At 37.0% G+C, this 25,506-nt stretch overlaps 1 protein-coding gene across 1 annotated transcript in view; it reads right to left on the bottom strand.

Annotated features, from left to right (window-relative positions):
- Positions 1-25,506, bottom strand: part of NYAP2 (neuronal tyrosine-phosphorylated phosphoinositide-3-kinase adaptor 2) — a 256,266-nt gene that overhangs the window by 155,347 nt on the left and 75,413 nt on the right. Inside the window, exon 2 of the mRNA XM_060107303.1 lies at positions 4,374-4,675. Coding sequence (XP_059963286.1) covers positions 4,374-4,675 — 302 coding nt within the window. The remainder of the gene's footprint in view (positions 1-4,373; positions 4,676-25,506) is intronic.

A 25,506-nucleotide genomic window follows, 5' to 3' on the forward strand; every position in this document is an offset into this window, starting at 1 on the left:
AAAGTCCAGAACCAGATGGCTTCACAGGCAAATTCTATCAAACATTTCGAGAAGAGTTAACACCTATCCTTCTGAAACTCTTCCAAAAATTTGCAGAGGAAAGAACACTCCCAAGCTCATTCTATGAGGCCACTATCACCCTGATACCAAAATCAGACAAAGATATCACAAAAAAAGAAAATTAAAGGCCAATATCACTGATGAACATACACGCAAAAATCCTCAGCAAAATACTATCAAACCGAATCCAACAACACATTAAGTGGATCATACACCACGATCAAGTGGGATTTATCCCAGGGATGCGAGGATTCTTCAATATATGCAAATCAATCAATGTGATACACCATATTAACATATTGAAGAATAAAAACCATATGATCATCTCAATAGATGCAGAAAGAGCTTTTGATAATATTCAACACCCATTTATGATAAAAACTCTCCAGAAAGTGGGCATAGAAGGAATCAACCTCAACATAATAAAGGCCTTATATCTCCAATTTATTTTTCATATATATGCTACACTAAACTAAAATTTCATGTTATTCAAGCCTATTAATAGGTAGTAAGTACACATTTAAAACCATATGAACTTACATTTGTATAGCAATTTCTTTTTATCATGCCCCATTGTGGCCATTAGCCCACTGGCTTGTCATAAGCCTGTGAGGGAGGCAGTATGATCAGTTTTCAGTGCTTTATAATCATTTTAAAGGTAAAGAAACAGTCTCATTAGTTCACTGGCCCAAAGTCAATGTTGCCCTGTAGATTCTAAGTACAGTCTCTTTTGCCTTCACCACAGAGCATCTCTAGGGATGATGCTACTGATAAATGGGATACGTGTTGACCTGAGCAATGGGAACGCAGGATGAGAATTTGCACGGTTCCTGCTTTTTCTACATCCTAAACAACACACAGTTTCTCAGGCTCTCCTCCTTTCTAGTTAACTCCCATTATTTCATCTGACCTTTCCTCAAACTAAGCAGACATCACACTGAAGCAATACAAAGGGCAATTAAAATATTTATCACATATTTAAGATCAATTTATCTTCTCTACTGTACATGTTTTTAAAGGTGTTATTATGAAAGATCCTAAAATAGGATAGTAAATATATATTTTCAATATGACAGAATTACAATTTTTAAAAGCTAAATTATAATTTTCTTGGCATGTGAGTTTTGGTTGTATTCATAACTAAACTATTTTTTTCCTACTCTGAAAAGCTGTTTTGCTACAGGTCCAGTTCTTTTTTACTTTTAACCACAAGGAAGTCATAAGCCCCTACTTAAATAGAAGCTGGTTACCATGGAAATCTTTCTAATGCCACTGAATCAATATTTTGATTTTGCTGACATTTAATGTAAAAAGAAAAGACAGACTAAGATTTATAAAAGTCACTTTTCATCTTTGTTATAATTTTGATAGCTAGAAAAATTGTAAAGGAAACATATGTTCCGTAATGAACTCCAGTTAACTCACAATTATAAAGAATTGAGGATTCATAAAAGAGCAATCTACATATTTATATAATTTTGGCTTTGAGTACACACATATGCATGCATGCATTTGGACTCAAGATTTTTTTCCCATGTCTCAACTGAGCCCTGATTCTCTCCTGTTACTGAAGTCATAACTTGGTAGAAAAGAATTGAATAGATCCAGTTTTGCAATTGTCTTTTGATTAAGTGTTCTGAAGAGAAGGCGAAATTTGCATTAAGAATCACTCTTCCACAGAAGTTGACCATTTCTGCACTGAATCTTAATAGTCCATCTGGTCCACTGACCACCCTCAAAGAGGCACTACAGCTGAAGGCTTCTCAACCCGTCTTTAGAGGTCCTTCTGAGGAAAGGTGTTGAACTTGAACCTAGTGTTTAACAAGCCTCACTGACCATAAAGTAGTTTTCCAAGTCTGAGATAACTCTTTGCTGCTGCTGTAATTTACTCACTGTCTCCTCTTCTGTCCTCAGAAGGAAGAAAGATAACAGAGATGCTATCTTCTGTTTGATAACTAGCTATTTAGAGGCTTAGATCTTTAGATGATGAAGGGATCTGAAAGAATTATGAGCTTCTCTACTTCAGGAATTAGCTACCTACATCATCTTAAATGAATAGTAATAAGCTCTATTCTTAAGACAATTGAATCACCACTCAAATGTTTCTTCTGTGGGACAATCATGATTTGCCACATGTGTCTACTTTGAATGCCCCAGGTCCCCTTCCTGGGGGGTGCTATTCGGAAGTGTATATGTTACACTGCTTCCAGGAATGTTTCCAGGAGCATTACACTCCAGATAACACACTCCTTACTCTCTGCTTGCCTTGTCTGATTCTTTTTCCCCTCCCTTTACAATAGGTCTTTTATTCCTCTTTATTCTTGAATCATTCTAGGCCCTCATCATTCAGAGACCACTGTTCCAAATCAGTAAACTGCTTTTGAAAACAATCTAATGTAAATAATTATGCAGTTTTCTGGCAGTAAAAGTAGGAAAGGGGGTGATTTTTGGAAACAAGATCACAGGATATAAGGAGAAATGAAAGGCACCATATATCAATAGCAGAGGAAACTTAGGAACAATATTTAAAATTTACAAAAGGCAGATCTCTAGAGCCTTTTAGATTATTAACAAGTAAATGAAACACCTAAATTGTCTCTAAAACATCAATGTGTTACAAGTTGAAGGACATACTGATGACCTTGACTCATGAGAAAAAAGGCTCAGAATTCTAATCTATTCCAAGACATCAGAGGAACAATAGAGTTACACAAACAAACAGACACAGAGACACACACACATCTTCACTGCAATGATATTCATTACATCAAAACAAACTGGAACCAACCTAAGACTTCAAAGAGATAATGATTAAATAGTGTCATGATGTATATGCCCCTCCTAAAAATGGTGTTTCCCAACAAACTGAATGCCATGGAAAATAGTCACAAGAAAATAACTGAAAATATAAAACACAGAACTCTATGCACTAGGATTTTGATTTTGTAAATATACATATACACATGTTATTCACATATATAATCTCACAAACACACACTCATGATGTATTTTCGCATATATGTGAAGTAGGAAAAAACTGAGCATAAGTGGAGATTTTCCCTATAGAATGCATGGATTCACTCCATCTCCAGGCACTTATTTGTATTCTTCAATATACTCTGAAGTTTTTATTTTTTATTTTTTGGCTAAATAAGCACTTGGACACCAATATGGGAGAAAGGAGAGATGAGGCTATTAGAAAAGATGGTACATGCTTCCTGGGCACCCGTCTCATGGACTAAGTTTGAGCTTCAGTAGAAGGATTAGACCAGAAGATGAGGGAGCTTTTGTGAGGGACTGGGGAGCCCAGGTGACAAAGAAACCTATCCAGTTGAGGAAAGGACCACCTGGCTTCCACTCTCTGTTGCAAGCTACTGGGAAACTTGGAACACTGGGCGCTCAGGGGAGCCAACTGAGGAGAATGTCAGGGACAGACAGGGTAAGAGAAAGACCCTGGGATCTCATAGAGCCATGCTCTCAAGTTGGCCACTGGCAGCACTGGACACCCTGAAGCATTTTCCACAACTGACACACAAAAATCTGAATGCGCCTGTATCAAAACACACTTGCAACAATTCTCCTACCAAGGGACTCTCAGGAAAAGCTCAGGAAAGCTGAAACTTATTTATTCAAGCAAGGCTAAAGAGCTGGTGAGATATGGTGTTAACCTGACCTAATTTATAATCATAGACCAGCAAGGAAACTAAGATATATTTGATTTATGTATTTCATGGCTGAGGAAAAATAGAAATATAGGTAGAAATAGAATAGAGATTGAAGTAGAGACTTTAATATGTCTATGTGCACACGTGTGTGTATACTACAAACGTACACACAAACATGCATAAATTCATATTCACTGGAAGGAAGTACAGCAAAATGTTAAAAAAATGATCATTTCTAAAGATGATTACAATTTTTCTTCTTTATATTTTCCTGCATTACAAAGCTCCCTAATGATCACATGATACTTCTATAATCATACAGATAATACTAATAAAAGCAAGAAAATATAAATTATAGACATATTGCTAGGCAAAATAATTTTCTAATGATTCAAAGCTTTAAGGGAGCTAGAAAACTCATATATTGCTTTCCTTTTCCGATGCTATAAATTAAATACATTTTTCTGGGTGTCATTTGACAACACCCAGATAAATAGCCATCCCCCCTGGATCCCTCTTTTCTAAGACTCAGGGGGAGGGAGACAGGGCTATGAGACCCAGGGAGGAAGGCAGATGCTGGTTAGTATGTGGACCCGGACACGTGACCTGAAGTCTCTTTCTAAGTGAAGTGGGCCTGGCGGGTTTTACCTTCGTTCCGCTCGGGGCCTTTCCCGCTCTTACTGGCTGCCGTGCTGTTGACCGTCTCGGACGAGGTACTCAGCTTGGTGCTGGGGTCCCTCTTGGGCTTGGGGGGTGGTTGTCTCCGGGAGCTACAGCTGCTGTCATCGTCTGTGCCCCCGACCGAGTGCAGCGACTGCGACCTCACAGAGAAGCCACTGGAGCAAGGATGGGGCAGCCTGTCCTGAGGAGCGGGCATCGTCATGAATCCCATGCGGAAGTGTTTGCCCACGTAAGTTCCTTCATGGCCTCGCCCTACTTCTCCACCTATGCTGTAAAAGAAAGACGAAACCCGCGCCAAGTGAGCCAGGATTTGCAAGATCATGGGCACAAGCATATCTATAACTGTTGATAGTTCACATTTTAACTTGACACTGGTGAAGAAACGTTTCCAATAACATGAAAATATTCTATACTTTTGCATTCAATATGACAGTAAAGCAAATACAATTTGATCATAATCAGAAATTCTGGTATCCTGGTATCCACATACTCTCAAAATAGTATTCTAAAGAAAAAAATAAAAAGCTACCACATAGCACATTTCATCTTCAATTGCCTTTCTCTACTTTCAGGTAAATCTTGTCCGTGGCTTAAAAAGGAAACAAGAATTCCTTGCGACAATGACTTGTAGACTGCCTTTTTTAAAAAAAATTTTTATCGGAGTATAGTTGATCTACAATGTTGTGTTAGTTTCAGGTGTACAGCAAAGTGAATCAGTTATCCATATACATATATCCATGCTTTTTTTTAGATTCATTTCCCATATAAGCCATTACAGAGTATTAAGTAGAGTTCCCTGTGCTATACAGTAGGTTCTTATTAGTTATCTATTTTATATATAGTAGTGTATATATGTCATAGACTTTTGACACATGACTGAGGTCAAGGGGGCAGCATTTGAAACTCTTCTCCACTTCATCAAGATCATCTGTACTTTTACCTAGTTAATATAGAGGGAAAAACAAAACAACAACAACAACAAAAGGGGTTCTGTTACCAGTACAAGGTGGGAGAGAGAGATAGGAAGTGAAGAGGAGGTAAAGGAAGGAAGGGAAGGAAGGAGGGAGGGAGGGAGAAAGGAAGGAAGGAAGGAAGGGCAAAATACTTGCTTAAATCAATAGAATAATTGTTAATCTCTCTCAGGTTTCCAGAATCCTTTGGTTACACTAGTAACTTAGTTCTATTAATAAATTATTCTCACAGAATAAAATAGCAGCATCTAATAAAGAGACGTATCAAGAGTTAAAATCTCATCCGATCCTAGGATAGTTCCATTCAGAGTATGCAAAGTTTCCAAATGTAAGGTTTTTAAGTTTTACATTGGAAAGTTTGAACAGAAATTTTAAAATATGTAAGAAAACTCTCTCAGCTTGAAGCTCAGTTAATCATATAGGAAATGACTGTTGGGCACCTTTCTATTCTATTAAGTAATGGTGACCCTATGAAGAAAAAGGAAATGAATGTCAATATGAATTTTTAAGAGAGGTTTTTCTAGAGTTTTCCCCATTTTTGCTCATTCATCAATAAAGGAAACAAAAAGAAGAATTGTTAGAAATATTTGGTTGATTTTCTTAGACATGTATGAAGTAAAAAAGTATCTTTGAGTATATGAATTTTGGAAGCCTGTTTAATCTATCTTTCCAGATATAAATTTATTTGGGCCTTTTTTTAATCTTAATTTTAGCTGGCTCTTTATTGTATCTTTCATGACTCTAATGTTTGTCATACATTTTACATTCCAGTGGGAAAAATCATGGTAAATATTTGTTTTTCCCCCTTCGCTGAAGGAGTTATGACAATTTTATGACCCTTGTGAATAGAGCCAGAAAGGATTCAACAAGAATATGTGACTCTGATTCTGGTATTTAATTCTGATCACAACTTGCTATTCAACCAGAATTTTTTTTTATATTTACTTCATTTTTTTCCTGAGTATTATGAGTCGATATTCACATACTAGCTATACTACCTTTGCAAAGCAAAATGAAGGAATATCAGTGCACTAACCAGAGCAGTGTATATCTAGAAGCATGAATGAAATCAAGCAAATGTCTAAGTGGAAGTTTTCACATCGTAGTGGTCAGTTCCTAAATCCATGTAGTGTTTTCACCCATTTCACGTTCTGTGCTTTCTTCAAGAACATCAGCCAAATATTAAACTAGAATAAATTCAGATGTAATGGTTTGTGAAAAATCAGTAAGAATTTAAGGCAGAATGATGTGGTGGAGGTGAGATCAGGGTGTGATGGAATGGGAAGATTTGTCATTGATTTGTGATGATTGTGACAATCTTTCTCATAGAAGATGAAATATTTGATCTCATCTAACTTTGCCTCAATCATTTTGCAAGTCTTTTCCTTATTTCTGCTGCATTATCACTGAATAAAAGGTGCTTTGAGGATTATTTAGACAGTCATCCCCAGTAACATATCCACGTGAGGGGATTTATGCATGTATTAATGCACATAGGCATTTATGAGAGTTATGAGGAATAATTGTATCAGCAATCTCTCTGTTACTTTTGAGCTAAATAGGACCTACACATTTTCTCAGACAGATAATTAGCTCTGCTGCTTCAAAATTACATTTTTTCAGCATAAAACAATTTCCTGTAACTCTCTATCCTTTTGTTCATATATGTAATGTATACACACATAGACACACACACACATACACACACACACACACACACACACTTTTTCCAAAGAGAAATTCAGTGTATGCTTTAAACAATGGCAGGTCTCAGGTACAAATTCAATTTGACAAGGCTGTGAATGCAGGATGAAGATGTGGGGCTGTGGTAAGTTGGATAGAAAGGCCATTATCCAAGGCTGAGGGTAAGCAATAAAGGTTATGGTACACATAGGTTCAAGAGACCAGTAAAGATGATTGATCTAAAGGAAATTGAATATTATGAAACATAGCATGCAACTAGTTCTTGAATTTAGGATAGCAACATGTGGAGTTTTTAAAAATTTCTAGACCCATACTAAGGACAAATACCTAATCATATTTATTGAATCAGAATCTCTGTAGCCAGTTAGCCATACTCTGGAGCCAGTGAGTGTCTTAAAAAACTATATCCAGATGTTTTTGATGTAGTCACTCCAGAAACCCCCAGAAACATTAAGAACAATATTTAGAGACATTAATGAGCAGACTCCTGTTAGTTAGAAACAACCAGGGAAACAGAGTTATCAGAAAGTGGGACAAAGGAGACTTACCAGAGACCAGACAAAATATCACAGATAAGACAAGGTACAATGTATTAGTCAGATCTTATTAGGTTATCCTGAAGTAACAAATAATCCCCTATTCTTAGTTATTTTTAACAACACAGGTTTACTTCTTGCTTGTATTCATTGGGTCAGCTGTGTATTAGCTGTGGCTGTACTCCACATGTCTTTTTCATTCTCGGATCTAGTCCCTACTGAGATATGTTCTCATGGCAGAGAGAGAAAAGCACTCATGGAACCACACAGTGTCTCTTAAAGCTTCTGCTCAGATGGGGCATGTAATGTTGAACTCACATTCCATTGGCTAAAACCAGTCTTATGGCCAAGTTTGATGTCAATGGAGTGGGGATAGATTCTCTTCCAACAGGAAATCACTGCAAGTTACATGACAATATGTGGGGATGCATAATCATCTTCCAGGTAGGCCACCAAATACAGGTACAGCACTGGTAGCATATGCCTCTGAGATCTCCCTTCAAGAGGGAACTTGACATTAGGAATGAAGGTAGCTGACAACTAGTGACACACTGAGGGGTTTTGTGCTTCTTGCCCCCATAATTCTGGTCTCTACCTAGTTAGAAGTCTTGGTCTCCAAAGCAGGCATACTCTTTCTCAAAGATACAGTAAGGGTCCCATTGAACAACAAGGCTATAGCTGCCTCCTAAGTAATTTGAGCTCCCTTTGTATAGTGGCCAGCAGACAAGAAGACAGGTCTCCATTGTGGAAGAGATCATGGACCCTGATCAATAGGAGGAAGCAGAGCTGCTGTTACAAGATGGTTCAGAGAAAAAAATGTATGGGACCCCTCTGGTTACTCCCTTGCCCAGCTGTGAGTTTGAAAGGTCACCTGCAGCAACCTGGCCTGAGAAGGTTTTGTTGACCAGATGTTCCAACCTCTCGTTAAATTAGTCTCACCACCGGGCAAGCCACTGAGACCAGCAGAGGTGTTAGTTGAGAGTGAGTGAGGTGAATTTAGAATAAATGTGGGAAGAGGGAGATAATGCATATCAATTGCAACCCCCATATGAACTGCAGTGAAAGGAGCTATAGTTTCTCACACCAACTGTCCCCTTGTAAGTTTTCCCTCATGAAGCATCCAACAGGATCCATGAAAGAGCTGGTCTCCAAACCTGCAGAAGAGCATCTGCTGAGCATAAGGGGTGAATTGTGGCAGCCATGAAATTCTCCAAGGACAGCACTTAGCTGACAGCCACCAGCCACAGAGTCTTCAAATTGGATGCAGCATTTAGGTCAAGGCCACTCTGCCCATGGAAAGCTCCTAGCTAACAGCTGAGCATATGAGGTATGGGACCTGGCTATTTCTGCCCAGTGTGGGAGTCCTTGTGTCTGAGTTTCCCTGTTGGGCTGGCTGAGACTTCCCCATAGCTACACCATGGTCTGAAGCTCTTCCTATCCAATTATTTTTCCTTCCTCTTCTCCTTTCACAGGTGTCATGCTACATTGTAATCTGAGGCTTTTTCTGCCTATTCCTGCTCCCTCTTTATCCCAGGCATTCTCCTCAATAAATCTTTCCCTCTTAATTTCATCTATCTTGGTATCTGCTTTCTGGAGGTCATGAACAAACATTCTTGGGAATGATCATACAATCTATGACATTCAGAAACCAAAGAAGCAAGAAAGAGAAAGCCTAATCACAAAAGTGAGACCCCAGAAATAAGAAATGCTTGTGAAAATAGGACAGTCTCTTGCTTCAGACTGAGTATTTAAATGCTGGTTGGGAAAGTAGGAACTAACTCCACTATAGGAATAGTTGGCTTGAAGTGAAAGTTACGTGGGCTGAAGAAAGCAGTCTTTTTGCAGTAAGACTCTAGTGCTCAAGATAGATTAAGCCTGACACATCTCATGTTATAAAAATAAAAATAAGTTTCATAACCCTGAATTTAAAGAAGTACACTTTTTCTCACACAATGAAGGTAATGTTGCAAGACGTAGTTGTCTGTTGGTTGGTTTGTCTATTATAAAATTAAAAAAAATAAAGTACTACTTAAATCAAAGTAAGTTGTTTTCCTAGAAGTAATTGATAAAATATTTGTAAACTTCTCCAAAAAAGTTATCGGCTTATGAACAGATCTGGACATTTGTGCTCTGGAATCACTGAGTTGTGGTTTCTATCCTCATCTCCACCATTTAGCACCTCTACTTTAGCTGCTGATTCCAAAGACCATTTCCTTAAGAGATAAATAGTAGTATTAGCCTCATGGAATTGTTATCAAGTTTACCTGAAATGCTACATATGAAGCATTTAGCATGGAATCTGACATATCATATGCAGTCAATAATTTTAGCTTTACAATTCCTACTTTTAAATCCTGTCCTAAATTTTGTTTATGGGATCATAATGTGCAATGTAAGGCCATATCTCTAAAAAAGGTGATATATGGTACCATGTAACCTCAAAAAACAGTGCACAAAGTCAAAGCAAAACCTTACATTTAACTCAAGATAATCTAGGCAAAACATAGTCTCCATGTTCTTAACTTTCTTCAGTACTTGCTTTGATGTTTTTTTAAAGTACCCGTTGATCGGGACTGACAAAGAAAGGTACAAAACAAGAACTTCAGAGCTGCTTCGACAATGCTATTCAATAGAGGTTGTTACTTGTCTTATGCTGTCTTCTTCTTTTTTTTTTTTTTTTTTTCGCGGTAGGCGGGCCTCTCACTGTTGTGGCCTCTCCCGTTGCGGAGCACAGGCTCCGGACGCGCAGGCCCAGCGGCCATGGCTCACGGGCCTAGCCACTCCGCGGCATGTGGGATCTTCCCGGACCGGGACATGAACCCGTGTCTCCCGCATCGGCAGGCGGACTCTCAACCACTGCGCCACCAGGGAAGCCCTATGCTGTCTTCTTGAAAATCCATCAACATTAATGTTTTATGTCTTCTTCTGAGAAATGCTTCCTTTCAGAGATGAAAACACAACCCCTGAGAAGGGTGAGCTGTTAAGGTGAGATGTCAACTCTAAAAGTGACAGAGGCACTGCTTCTCTGTGTCATTTTGAAGCAAATATGCCAATATCTCATAGTAGAGTATTCCTGGGAACCACTGGGGAAAAAAAAAAAAAAAAAACAGAATCCCGGTTCATATGTGTACCCTTTTTCAAGGATATCTAGGAAGTTGGGATACAAACAGAGTTGTTACCTAGGAGTTTGCTTGGATTTTTTTTTTTTTTTGTAACAGTTCTGTGAAGCTAAGCTCAAAAATCCATCTCTGACACTGATGCATAATCCAGTATATTTTTACCTTTGCAAAGTTCTGAAAACCCTGGAATTTTTTCTGTTGATTTTTCAAGAAGATGTCTTTATCTCTTATTAGGGAAAGGGATTATTCAATCATAAAGTAAATGGGGTAAATCTGAAAGGGAGGTGGAGACTATATCTCTAAAGGAGATAATACAATTTACCTGTGGGCAAGTTTACCACTGTCATCTGCTAAGTATTCAAATCTTTCATGTTAGGTATTTTTACAATTAATGAGCAGAAGGAAATCAATATTGAGATTTTATTCATTAAAATTACTACCTAAAAAGTTTATATTTGATGCTGTCTTCCTCTTGCCTTCTCTGCAGATACACAAGACCTAATACTGATGACCCTATGCTGCCCTGTGAGTCCCACTAGCCCACTCACCAGAGAGACCCCTGCTCTAGAACTTGTCCTTTCCCCCTTCAACACTGGCCTCTTCTAGGTATCATTTCCAGCTAAAACAATCTGTGCTTATGAAAAATTATACATAGAAAGAGCCAAAAGATTGGTATGTAATACTTTTTCCTATTTTGACAGGCAATATGCCTCAACCCATAGTCTCACTGCTAAGAGAGAGGTGTGATTCATTACATCCTCCATGATTTTTGGCAGATGGAAATTGTCATACAATTCATCATCCCAGCCCCATTAGGCCTTGATAAGTACAAGTGTCACTTCACATCCACTCACCTTGAGCTTCATGCAGGCAGGAGTCCTGCCTTCTCACTCACTGTTATAAACACTGTCACATTATAGGTGCTCAAACATACTTGTTTTATGAAGGAAAAAAATGAAGAAAGGAAGTAAATCCACTTTGGAGATAGATTAGATAGATAGATAGGTACATACATACACACATATATAGGTACATAGATACATAGATACATGCATACATACACACATAGATAGATATGTACATAGATAGATAGATGATAGATAGATAGGTAGATGATAGATAGATAGATGATAGATAGATAGGTAGATGACAGATAGATAGGTAGGTAGATGATAGATAGGTAGATAGATAGATGATAGATAAGTAGGTAGATAGATAGGTAGATAGATAGATAGGTAGGTAGATGATAGATAGATAGATAGATGATAGACAGACAGACAGATAGATAGATATATGATAGAGGACTTAGAGAATTATGTGGACACTTGCCATTTGTGCTTCCAAGGTATTCATTCTCCCTAATTCTGGCAATGATAATTCCTATGTGGAGATCAGTCTTCTTCCTCTCAGTCTAACATGTTACACAGACTCAGCCAATCAATCACTAGATCCCCCTGGCCACCATGACTATTGTAGGGACTGGCAAACTGGTGAGTCAGAGTAAACCTGGGCACTGGGTAGCATCTCAAAATGCCTCAGCCCTCTTGCCTCTATAAAGAGAGACTAGTGGAACCAGGTCTGTGGCATTGTAGACCTGTATCTAGAGGTGCCTGCAGCTAGGTAAATCCTAGGGCTCTTCAGTTTTGTCAAATACTAAATTCCATTTTGTTGAAGCCCGATTTAGTTGGGTTTTCTGACACTTACATTGGAATACAGTCCTAAATGAGCCAGTACAATGCAGCAATTACTAAATAAATATTATTGGCTAACATGTCAGAAAATGCATTTGATATCAGGAAAGGACTAGGAATGACACAGGGCAGGAAATGAGTGTATCATTCTTAGTTATTGCTGGAAAATATCCTTCCTTTTTAACAGTATAAGTGGAAATAATTGTGTCGAATAGGTTTGCCCCATATATATATTTTTGATCATGCAGTACACTTTGATGTGGAAACTTGGCTCCAGTAACATTCAACTGTGTTCATATTTTCTTCCAAATTATTCACTCACCATTACCCTCAATGGCTTCACTGAGCCCCACTTGCTTATTCAAAGCCATAACCTGTGGATTTCTTGCCTTAGGCACAAACATTCATTTTCACCACTTCATATCCTCCATGATATCTATTTTCTACTTTTGTGCTCCTAATATCTTAACTCTTCCTCATGTTTTTCCAGACATCAATTTCCAGTGTCTGGCTATTTATTGATGCTTCTTGGATCTTAAGGTCAAGTGTTAAAAATGGGATCTTTACACAACTTTTTATTACCTGCTGTGGTGAACTATAATAGCAAAACAAAACTAAATAAAACAAAACAATGGGAAAAAAAGAAACCTGTCCCGAAGAGAAGGGATTCAGTTTCTAACTCCAGATGTTATATTTAAAATTGATATGCTTAAGCACTATATTATTTCTCTTTGCTAAGATACTTCAACTCTGCCCAAAAGTTAGTGTCTCAGAAAGAATATTAAATATGTAATCAACCATTGAGTAGCTACCTGATTTTAGGTAGGAGGCACATATTTTCTGAGCTTCCATTACCTTTATCTTTATATAAGGGAAATACTTTCCAGAGTTGTTATAAGAAATTAAAATAAGATTAAAAAATGTCAAAGACACCTAGGAAGGTGTCCAATACAAGCTGAGGCTAGACAAATATTAAGGTTCCTTCCCTAACTTCCTGGTTTGCCAGGCAACTCCGTAACAGTTTTTACGTTTCTGTATTCAGTTATAAGGAGGGCATTTTAATGATACATTTCCAACCTATGGAACCATAAGAGAAAAAATACTTTAACAGTATAAGGGCATTTTGATTATTTCTGTAAGAGGGCTTTGACAATAATTGTCAGGCAATACACTTCCAAATCCAAATCAGAGGAGAAAAAAGATCTTGCTTGAAAATGAAGGAAAAGTAACAAAAATAAATAATTTATCTTTTCTGTCATAATTGTGGGTATAATATAGAGTTGGGCAAATTTTTGAATGGATTTTATGTTTTTTTCTGTCAAAACTCCATGATAATTCAAGATTTTTATGAAAGTTAGGGCTTAAGGTAATCATGGCTAGAGTTATGCTTGAAAAAAAAAGTCATTATTTATCATAAGTGCTTATTGCCAAGAGTTTGAAGTTGATACTGCAGCCTATTGATTTAATGCTTAGTCATAAAATAAAGTGAGGAGGTTAGAGTGGAGAGTAGAGAGATTTTTTTAACCTTTATCAAAGTTCCTATTATTCACTTCTGAGTCTCTAAAGAGATGGGACTGAAATCTAATGTTTATTAAAGTCAGAACAAATTCTATGGAACATCTTTAAGAGACTTATTTTTACTTGAAACATGTCGAGTGCTTTTAAGATTAGCATATGTTATTATCTATGGTATTTTGGAATCTAAAATTAAAACATTCCTCATTTCTATATACAAATAATACTTCTCTACTCCTTAAACTGTCATGGCTTGAAGAAGAGACAGTATATGGAAAATTCAAATCATATAATGATATTCAGATTCAACTTAGAATATAGTTTACAGAAGTTCACATCGTGGGAGATCTTTTCCAAAAATTCAACCAAAGAAGGGGAGGTTCTAGAAAATATATTTTTTTATTTGTGTCTTCAAAACTAACATAAGCTTTGAATATGGTTTGAGAACATGCCAAGTTTTCACAAATGAGTTTAACTAACCATATGTGGCTCATTTCTCAATCTAGAAGTAGAAGCTAGAAATACAGAATGTTAACATATAACAGCCTTGAACTTCCTGAGTAGAAGGCTACCTTAATGCCAGTTTAAAGTATAGTGATGAGTTTGGCTTTCTAAAAGTATAATTTTTATGGGGGAAGAAACAATTCCCTGTGTTGAGGCATTTAATTCATTTACTCACCATTTATTCACAAAGTATTTGAATGCCTACTCTTTGCTGGGCAGTGACCAAAGCAGAGGGGTCTGTGTCCTCAGGGCATCACAGGCTATTGAACCAGCATGATTTAAGTGCCATGCGATCAGATGTTCTCTCAGAGGAAGTACAAGGCAAGTGCAATGGAAGCACAAGTCCTGGGGCCCCAACCATGGCTGAGGGTCTGGGAAGTCCCATGGGAGAGGAAGTGGCTTTTCAGCTCATGCAGAGCATGAGTAAGACTTAATCAGGTAAGGGAGAGAAGTGGAGAGAAGAGAATGTGTGTGCAGACATTTGGAATTGAGAGAAACTGAGAAATTAGAGTTATTTGGGTAGAACTTCATTGGACCTGTTTGTCTTGTAATTCCAGTGGCTGGAACTGTACTAGGCTCAAAGAGGGTACCCAGTAAACATTTATTAACTAAATGAATGGAGAACTGTATATATGATTGGGCATAATTCAAGAATAAACTCCCAGGTTTCTTAAGCACCAGGGCGGATGATAGTTTTATTTAATTTCCTCCTTTCTTTCACTTGCCATTTTCTTAGTTTATGATGGAGGAAGGAAAAATCTGAGAATACTCGCAGACTGTTAATTCTTGTCCTTGTTATAAGAGTAATCCGAATACAGGGATCAGCTTAATCCCCTCTTCTCCATCTCCCCTGGTCTGCCTGGGTTTAGGTGCTCATAATTTCAAGACTAAATTAATGCAATTGCCTCTTAGCGGATCTTTCTCCACAGTGCTGCCAGATTTATCCTTGTAAGTGCAGATTTGCTCATGTCACTCCCTAAATTAAAACCCTTTGATAGCTTTTCTATTTCTTCAGATGAAAAATCCAAACTTTTATGTGATACTCATGGTCTTTTCAGATTTGGATCCTATACCAAGTCTTATCTGCAACATTCTCCCTCCTTGAACTTGAAATTACCCTAATATAACACGTTCCCACTTTAACTTTGTTCCAGATTGTTGATTCAGGGATAAAGTTCAAGATTGACTGTATGCAAAGGGTGGCAATGAGTCTTGAGGACACAGACAGGTTAAATTGTGACCTCAGCCAGCAGTCATGCTGCTCTGTCTGCTTGAGCTTCTTCCTTTGGCTAAATAATGTTTAAAGATCAAATTCAGATGTGGTTTCCTTGACAAAGGTTTCTATTATCAGCCAGGCTTTTTCAAGGTTGATCTCCAGGCCTCTGGCTGTCAGGGCTGTCAGAGGGCTCTGTCCTTCTCCATATCAGAGCACCTCCTTTATTGCACTCTATGGTTGTCATCTGTGAGTTGATCTCTTCTGGTCTGTGAGCTGCTTGAGGGCCAGACCATGAATTATTTGCAGCAAGTGGAAAGTAAGTAGAGATAATGGAAGGGAGGAAAAGATATGATCCATGAAAACTTGCTTGATATTTTCAGAGCCTTTCTTTTTAAAAACTCTTTGACTTAGGCATTTTCAAACTATCATTAGAAAGAAAAGCTGCCAGGACACTATGTGACTCAAGTATCCAATAATTATTTTCACTGTTGAAACAAAATGGAGCCTTCTAATAGCTACCTGTCATATGTTTATAGACAATCTGGATACCTGAGATAACACAGTGGAAACCTCTAAACTAATTTTTATTTAACAAATCCCTGGATTGGATCTAATTCTTCTTTAACTTTGTAAAATATTTTGATCAACAGCCATGGCATTCTGAATGCCCATGGTTGATAGGCAGGCTCACTCACGCTCAGAAGACTGAATTGTATGCTGATGATAGTTAAGTTTGGTCTCAAAACTGCTCATGTCAATTGCACTTGTTGCTGTAATTATATTATCAAATAGTATATAAATCAAAGAAACATGAGTTTGAAAAATTAGTGAGAATTTCTCTGAAAACTCTGCTGAAAAACTATGTCAGTTGTTTGGAAGATACTCAATAAAAGGAGGTTTACTAAAAAAATATATGGTCTGGTTGGATGTGGTGAGATTACGGTAAATCTGTTAAATCTAAAAGGAGTTTGAACTATGTTTGTTTGTTTGCTTGTTTTTCCAAATGTCTTTAAATTTGGGCTCAGCTTTAAGGAAACTGAAACCAAATTAAAAAGTGAAAACTAATGGACAAGTTTTGTGCATAAAGATTATATGGAAATCCAATTAGGGAAAACACACACAAATAAAATACTCTATTGCCAAATTTGGTAAACAGTGTATATTTACAACTTTACAGTTTTAAAGAGTTTTATATGTGCTTATGTGTTTCTTTTTTTAATATTGCTCCTATTTTTAAATATTTTGTTTAATTAGTCCCAATTGTATTAGATCTAGATCCTCTATATTTATATTCTATAAAAAAAATCAACTAGCAAAGAGCCTGGCACACAGTAGAGGCTCAATAATTCTCAAAAATGTTGGTTTCATTCATACAAAAAAAATCCCACAAAATTATCAGCGAAGACTCCAAGATCATTGATTCAAAGGAAGTTTTTTAGAGATAGCCATTGAACTACAGAAAGTCAAAGTTTTCTTCAGGTATAATTATGTACAGTTAATAAAATAATGTAAAATGTTAATTTACTCACAGAAAATTATTTAAGCAATTATATTCTGAAAGCACTTTGGAAATAGGTGCTGGAGGTAAACACATTTTCCTAGTGGTGATAACATACAAAGCAATGTCCTGAATTCAGGAAAGAACTAAACAATTCAAGAAAGCAGCAGATGTCATGCTCTTCAGTACCATTTCAATATATTTTCTCCTTTGAGAAGTTGGGTACCTAGTGACTTTCCCAGCCCTGACCATTATCCATGATGCCACATTAGATACTGACATCACCTTTGAAAGCTTCTGCTATTGTCGTGTGTGCAAGACTAGCAAGATATGCATCCCATTTCGCAGAGTCTGTATTATCCAAAATACTGGCAGAAAAGGACTAGTATGCACAAAGTTATTTCTGGTATGATTTTATATCCAGAAAAAGGATTTTTCCTTGCATCTGTAAAGCTCCCAAGTACATAGCCACCTATTCATTTACCTTCTAGAAGACAGATGGTATAATTTGCCAAGCAAAATCAGAGAACTGGAATAAAAACGCTTTAGTGCCAGCTCTGTCTTAAACATAAGGCTTTAACCCTTTCTAAAAACTTGAAATATGCTATTAAGATGAACAGATGTTCCTTTGACACTCAAGGTCAATATGTTCCAAAACTAACTCAGCATCGTCTCCCACTTCCCTCTATTGAAACTTTGTCTTCAATAGCATCCTCATGCTATCAGTCACAGAGAACAGAAACCCCCAAGTAACTTGACATCTACATTCTTCCTATGTACACACTGGTCAACAAATCCTTCCTCGTCTCCTTTGATCTCACATCTGTCTCCTATTTTCCAAACTATCTATGAGGTTTTATTAACTTTTTGTCTTGGCTACTAAGTGATATTCCTAGTTGGATTCTCTATCTCAATTTCCCTATTCATTAACCTGAAGAAATAGTCCTAAAAAAGAAATAGGATTACCTCATTTCCCTTCTTTAAGGTTTCAGGATTACCCAAAATATAGTCCACTTTTTCCATAAGGCAATTCAGGCTTTGTATGTATGACCCAACCTTCTTTCCACCCACTCACATAATTCTGACTCTCTGGGGTCTCTTCCTCTTCAAACTATACCTCCACTTGAAAAAAAAATCATGTTCATCAGAACCTCAACTGAATGCCACATTCTCCCTTTTATCAGTACTCTTTCTCCTCTAGCTTGAATTTCTTGTGTATTATTTGTCACTTTCTGCCTTATAGCTATCATACACAAACATGAAATTCTAGAATTTTTGAGGATGGGGATCAAATTTTGTACACTTCTTTATCTCCCTTAGCATTTGGTATGCTTATTTGCACATAAAAAGTAACATGTCAGTGTTTAGGGATTTAAAGTAAATTTAGACAATAATTAAAAGGAATATGTTAATTATTTTAACTCATTATTTCTAAGTATATATTAAATTAAAGGATTGTAACTGTCTAGAAATTTTGCTTTAATAAATAAGTCTGGAAGACCAAATTTAAAAAAAAAATCATAGAAGTTTGGTTTGGAAGGAAGTGAAGATGTAAAATGAAATATAGAGAATAAGTACATTATGTCATCCAGAAATTCCCAACCTCTAAAGAAGACAGAGCTCAAGATCTACAATTGAACAAGTAGTCAAGCCATTTTTTTTTCCAGGAAGTACTGGTAAAGTGGAAAAAAATCTATAATCTTTACATCTACAGAAAGAGACAGTATAGATCTCACAGAGATAGACAGACACACACACACACACACACACAGAACACATGTTTTTTCCACCCTAGTTAGGAGATTCTGTTTCTGGCTCTGCTTGTACATCATCATATGACCTCTGGGGAAATCATTTCTAAATAGATTCATTCATCTATCACTAGGGTAGAAATACCTTATCAAACGATCCCTCAAGGTATTTGTGACATTAAAATGTGAGTGTAAAACAAGGTCAGGTTATATTCATGAAGTATTTTTCCTATTTAACAACAGAAACTATTTTTCTATTGAACACACTATCTTAGCAAATTGGTAAGTCTGGGAACTGCACTCCTTGACATTTTTGAAGTCCATTTAAAAAATAAATGCCTGCAATTCCAAAATCCAACCTTCCATCCCTCATCCATATAATCAGAGTGACATGTAAATGTGAATCACTAGAGATACTGCTTAAGAACTAAACACTCATTCACAGATGCATTAGTTACCCTAAATGGAGTGGCCAATGTGCTGTCTTTATACACAACAGGTTGTACATCTGCTTGTAGTAATGCACCCGAATGTAGTAATATAAAAGATTGAAATATAGATGCCATGGACTGCCTACACAGAGGCCAGAAGCTTGGCTTTGTTTTTCTAGGATGACTTTTCAGGGAACAATTCACTTTCCCTGATTGGTTTCCTTCAGACAAAATGACTGAATCTAATACACCATGTCAATGCATGCACTTGGATTATTCACTTTAAGGTGTAGCCCTTAAGGGCTTCAGGGTGCAGTGTTAAAAATTTTCCTTTGATCAAACTTCATCCTCTCCCACACATCTTTATTCATAACAAATTAGAAGCTATTATCCCAACAGATTAGCAACAGTTTTAATGCCCACAGTGTATCTTAAAATAAAAAGAAACAATTTCCCAGTTATAATGGATGCGGTATCCTAGTTGGCCTCATTATAATATTTATCATCTGTTATTTGTTGCCTGTGTTACACAGTAGTGAAAGATACATAGCCCTCAGGGTTTATCGTTTAATGGAGAGCACATTTGAATTTAAGATCTACCCTATTAAAATAAACGTTTCTTACACATTTCTAAGGGGAGCAGGGAAATGTGACTCCATGGCTGCCTTACTGAGAAGGGAGTTTCTTATTTACTGAAGAATGGTTCAACTTAAGGAAGACAATTAACTTAATGATTCTTTGGCAAAGGTTAATTTTTACCCCCATTTATAACTGTCATTTATGGACATCTGTTTCAGTTTTTTTTAAAGCATTTGCAAACCTTGGATTCCAGATTGGAATCACCAAAAGAGATTTACATTGCAACTCATTTAGTTTAAAAAAATGGAGGATGAAAAGTTGGTAAGTTTTAGGCTAATTTAAGAATACGTTAAGACACAGTGTGAAATATACACACATTCCCTGGCCACTCAATTTTTTGAAATCTTCTCAAAGATACCTCTTTTCTTCCTATCTCAGTCACCTCCCTCATAGTCAGAACCTACCCTTTTGATTACCAATAACTTAACTCCTTCCATTACCTTAATATTAAGCATATGTATCGTTGACTGCTGACACTTGTCTTTTTGGCTCACTACCTCTGTTTGCTTAATCTCAAGTTACCTTTGACACTTATTTTAAACCTCTTATCCATTGGTCTTGCAATCTCCTCTGTGTTCCTCCTCAATTGTTGTAAAACTTGTCTTTCAGCATTCAGCTTACGTTTTATGATCAGTCATTATTATCACTCCATGGCAAACACCCTCAACACCCTTGTCTTTGTAGTGTAGTATTTATGTGATGAACAGGGGAGTGTCAAATGCAGAGGTCATGATCAGTCAATTCTGTTTATTAGCAGGTGAGGCTGTCTTCATCACATGCACAGATGACCTCAAGCAACACACCAGATTTGGTCTGCAGCCTTCTCTTCTCATGGTTCTGCCATAGCATTACTAGGTCAGTCTACTGAAGATCCATTGAAGGGAACACTCCCTTGCTCAAATATCTCAAATAGTATGTGATATTAAAATATTTTCTAATGTGACAACACCATACACATTCAAACTTATTTTCTGCTTCTATATTTCCCGATATCCATTCTTCACTGATGAACCCCCTCAAAAACACAGACCCCTGATTAATTAATACTTAACTACTTTGTTAATTAAACCCATAATTATTAAAGACCTATCTGTGCCAGGTAGTGTTCTAGGTCCTAGTTTTTCAACAGAGAACAAGATATTTATCTTCCCCAAACTTAGAGACTAGAGGCAGAGCCAGGTAATTAAAACTAATGCCAGGAAGAATATAGAGTGAAAGAGAAAGATAGATGTGAAAGTAGATGTGAAAGAGGAAAGTAGAGGGGACCTACTTTAGACTGGGGGATGAATGAATAATTCATTCTCTGTAGAAGATATTCTTTTCATTTCTTCAAATTCTACATATCCTTTAAAATACACCATCAATTCACCCTTCAAGTTACTCTCACTGACAGCAGATTTCTCTAAACTTGCCTACTTCCTAAGCCCTCAGAAGTGCAAATAGAACAGATTTTTTCCCAATTCATTTCATAATTTTGATTCTTTTGTTGCCAAATAAAGTAAAAGTTCCTAAAGTGGGGAAGAGAGAATCGGTGCTGTTTCTTATGTTTGTTTTTAGCTCCCAAAGGCCCTAGCATAGTCCTGAACATTTAGAGGACTATTTTGACAGAAAAATTGACCTATTAACATGTCCTTATAAATTATCAAAAGAAGCACATGTGTAGACTTTATGCAATGAAGAAGTTACATGAGCACTATTAATTTAATTCTGTATAATAAGCAAATAAAGTATTTTGAATTTTTTCCCAGCCAAATTTAAAGAGTTTAGATAAAGTGAATGTGTTGTTTTGCATTGGTATTATTAGTTTTTACCAATAAAGGTATAAGAAACAGAGACGTAAACAAGCTGCATAGTTTTATCTTGTCTTACAGCTAACATTCTTGTGAAATTCAGGCAAACAAGACCCTCCCATAAGGATGGAGGTAAAAATGTGATTACATTGTGTATACAAGCTCTATGTGCAGAAATCAATCAACTCCACCCTACCTCAATTTTTTTCCCACTCTACCTCAATTCCCAAAGCATCAGTACCAGAAACAGTAAATAACATTCCCCTATACAATATGACCAAGTTCAGATAAAACACAAAAACAACAAAATCATACCTTGACAGATACATGTGGAAGACCTATTTGCAAATCATTTCTTTCAAACCTCTTTTACCTTCTGTAGGACCCAATTTCTTGGGAAGTGAAATTTCATATCTTGATTTCTGATATCTTCCTTCAAAAGCCACAAGCAGGCTCTGGAGCAGAAATGAATGGCTGAGACAAAAATGTGAATCCAGCTGAAATGGTCACTTCAAAATAAAGTACTAGTGACTGAAGCTACACAAGGGACAGGATTTGATGTGACTAAATGCATCATGGCAACTGATTCATTTCTGCCTTTTGAAGTCATCCCCCAAATCGAGCAAACTAATACTTCCCATTTTCGCACAGAGATCTAGAGACTATTCACAGAAAATCTGGTGACAGAAACTTTGGTTCACATCCAGTTTGGCGGGGAGACATGGTCATTGAGTAATTTGTCTGGCTCAATGAATGTCAGTGATTTGTGTGTCATATTCCCTCATATTAAGGGAACTGCCACTGTTCCCACCAACTTGGATTTATAAAATATTTGCCTTCTATAGAGTGCTGAATGCTGTCATACTTTTCATGTGATATGTCCCTACAAATGCATCCCCATTTTACAAATTAAATAAGTGAGTAATAAAAAGTGAAACTAACAAGAAAAGGGTAGAGTTGGAAGTGAGATTAAAAAGATAACTGGAAATGTGGGCTTTATTCATGGTTATTGGAAGGACTTCAGTTTGACTGGTTGGGGAAGTCATTGGGGAGTTTTCTAGTCGTGGAGCTGATCACACCAACTCGACAGAGCCTCTCCTGCACTTATCTTCCCAAATCCAAGGTGACTTCACATCGGTAGCTTGAAATCGGCCACAGTGGAAATATTTACACAGGGGAAATTAACAAATGTCACCAATCGAGGCTCTTTCTCTCTCCCTATAAAAGTGATTGCTAAAGTTTTTGCTGTTTTTAAAAAAAAGAATGACATGATGTGAAGTAAGTTCTGAATTAATAATGGGAATTGGGAGAGGAGGTAAGAACAGAGCAAGAGAGATCAAATGGAAGAACACTGCACAAATCCAGGGGAGACCCCAAGTGACCCAGATTAGGGTGGTAACCATGGAGATAGGAAGAAGAGTTTCCTTGCAAATCTGCTGTCAAGAAAACAACACTACCAGTTGTGTTGGGAAAGTATAAAAATACTTTAGTGTAAAATCCCTCGTTATCTTTAAGTTGGCCTTTCTGTACATGTTAGATAAATGCAGCAATGAGCAGATATCACTGTGCATCTCCCAGTTCATGATCCTGCACCAAACTATCTTCTTCCTGAGACCGGGAATAATGACAACGCTCTTTACCAATATATGTTTTGAAAATGCATTTTAAATACTCTTTTTAAAAAACATAAAAGCTTTTATAAAACTGTTCTACTTCAGCAGACCTTACTTTATACTCTGCACCAAACTGACAGGGTACATCATGGAAATAACATCTAAATTATCAGAGTATTTTACATTTATACAAAACACATTTATTCCTCAAGTGATATGTTTGTCACAATGTCCTTGTGAATATGCCATATAGTATGATGATACCTGCTTTATGAATGAAGAAACACACCCTGATTGGTAAATTAACTGGTAGGGTCAATTCTGAAATGTACCACTTCAACAATCTTCCTCTTCTGCTGAGTCGCATAGCTCACGTTTGAACTGAGGATTAATGATCCCAGATACTTCATTTAGTGAGTTTGCATAGTGCATGGATTAAATTATTCATAACAATAGTGATAGTGATAATAAAATCATAATCATCTATGTATAAGCCAGTATCCTATACGTGAATTATCTCCAAACAGTCCTATGAATTAGGGACGATTATTGTCCCTGTTTTGCAGATGAAAATATGGGTCATAAGGAGCTGAAGTAACTTGTCCAAGGTCTTACGGCTTGAAACTAAGGTGCTTTTGAACCAGGCCTGCCTATCCCCAGAACTTGTGCATGGGCTTGTGACTCATGGAACATGGGGATTTTTTAAAGGAAAAAAAATTCTAAGTATAGAATCTTAAAAAATACTGGCTTGGCCAAAAAGTTCGTTCGGGTTTTTCCCACCCACATCCTTCTGATCTCTCCATTATTTCTGTTCGTCATCTCCTGTTCCACAGCCAGACATGATATAGGTTTCCAAACTTTTACTACCTGAGAATGTGTAGCCAATGCATAATAAAAATAAAGGGTTAAGTCAGGAGCTTTCACAGACTAGGAAATCTTTTATTTCATTAAAGGAAGTGTCATAGAATCAGTGAATTTTATAGTGAAGATGAGCCTTCTTGAGGTCATACCCAATCTGGAAAAGTCTCCTACAAAAGTCAGCAGGGCTATAAGCCATGTTTCTCTCATGGCTTGAAACATCACTAACTGCAGAGAAAAGACCCCTGTCCAACCCACCGGGGAGAAGCCAATAGCAGACAGCTGTGCAACACATGCTGGAAGAGGGGGAAATTTTACTAAGTCCTTTCCAAAGACAAATAATTGTAGTAAAAACTATAGAACTACATTTGGTGAAGATTCTATAGTTAAGTATGAATTTCAAGAAGTTGCTGAGAGATTGCAAATTTACAGACACTTAAATTCTCTGATTTAAAATACATAATGAAGGAAAGAAAACATTTCAGCACAGACAAGTGAGCTGATATTGTTCAACAGAAGGTGGGATTTGTGCATAATAAAGGATGGCAGGACCACGTTACCTAAGGAAGCAGAGATGGGTTTAACCAGCAATAGGACCTTTCCTTTAACCACAACCCAGCTAAGGGATTCACTATCACTAGCTCTCTAGAAAGCAAGTTGATTGAAATTTAGTTCTTGCATTGTATTTCATAGAACGTGTTTATTCACTGCTTATATATTTATGCTACTGGTAATAAACCATACTTCTGTAATGTGGAAATTATATTTAAACTTTTCTTTTGCCCTTTTAAAGCCCTGTGTTAAGAACTCTTCAGACATCATTAGGAAGGGATATTTGATAGGCAACATGGCATTCAGAAGACCCTAAGGTTTGTCACTCTTGATCCTCATTCTGTCCCCAGCAACTAGCACATTACCTGGAATACGATCCCCTTCAAGAAGTACTGGTTAAATAGCAAACCAAACACACAATCTCATAAAAGCAGTCAAGAGTGTAATGGTCCAGGTGGGTGAATCTGAGACTCAACCTCTCTTAACAGGAGCTAGTCACACGATTCGTCACACAAGTACCCAGACGTATTCAAGGTTGCTTGGCTAATAGCAAAGTGTAGGACAAATTTGGCAAGTCCACATTTGAAAAAAAGACAAAAGTCTATCAAAATTTTACTTTAACTAATTAGTTGTCCCTGTCTTTTCAGCACCCATACCATCTAGGACTCCTCTCAGAGTCAGCCCTGCATAAACTCCCCTTTTAGTCTCTGGA

The sequence above is a fragment of the Mesoplodon densirostris genome, chromosome 8 (assembly GCF_025265405.1).
Source record: "Mesoplodon densirostris isolate mMesDen1 chromosome 8, mMesDen1 primary haplotype, whole genome shotgun sequence".
Taxonomy (NCBI): domain Eukaryota; kingdom Metazoa; phylum Chordata; class Mammalia; order Artiodactyla; family Ziphiidae; genus Mesoplodon; species Mesoplodon densirostris.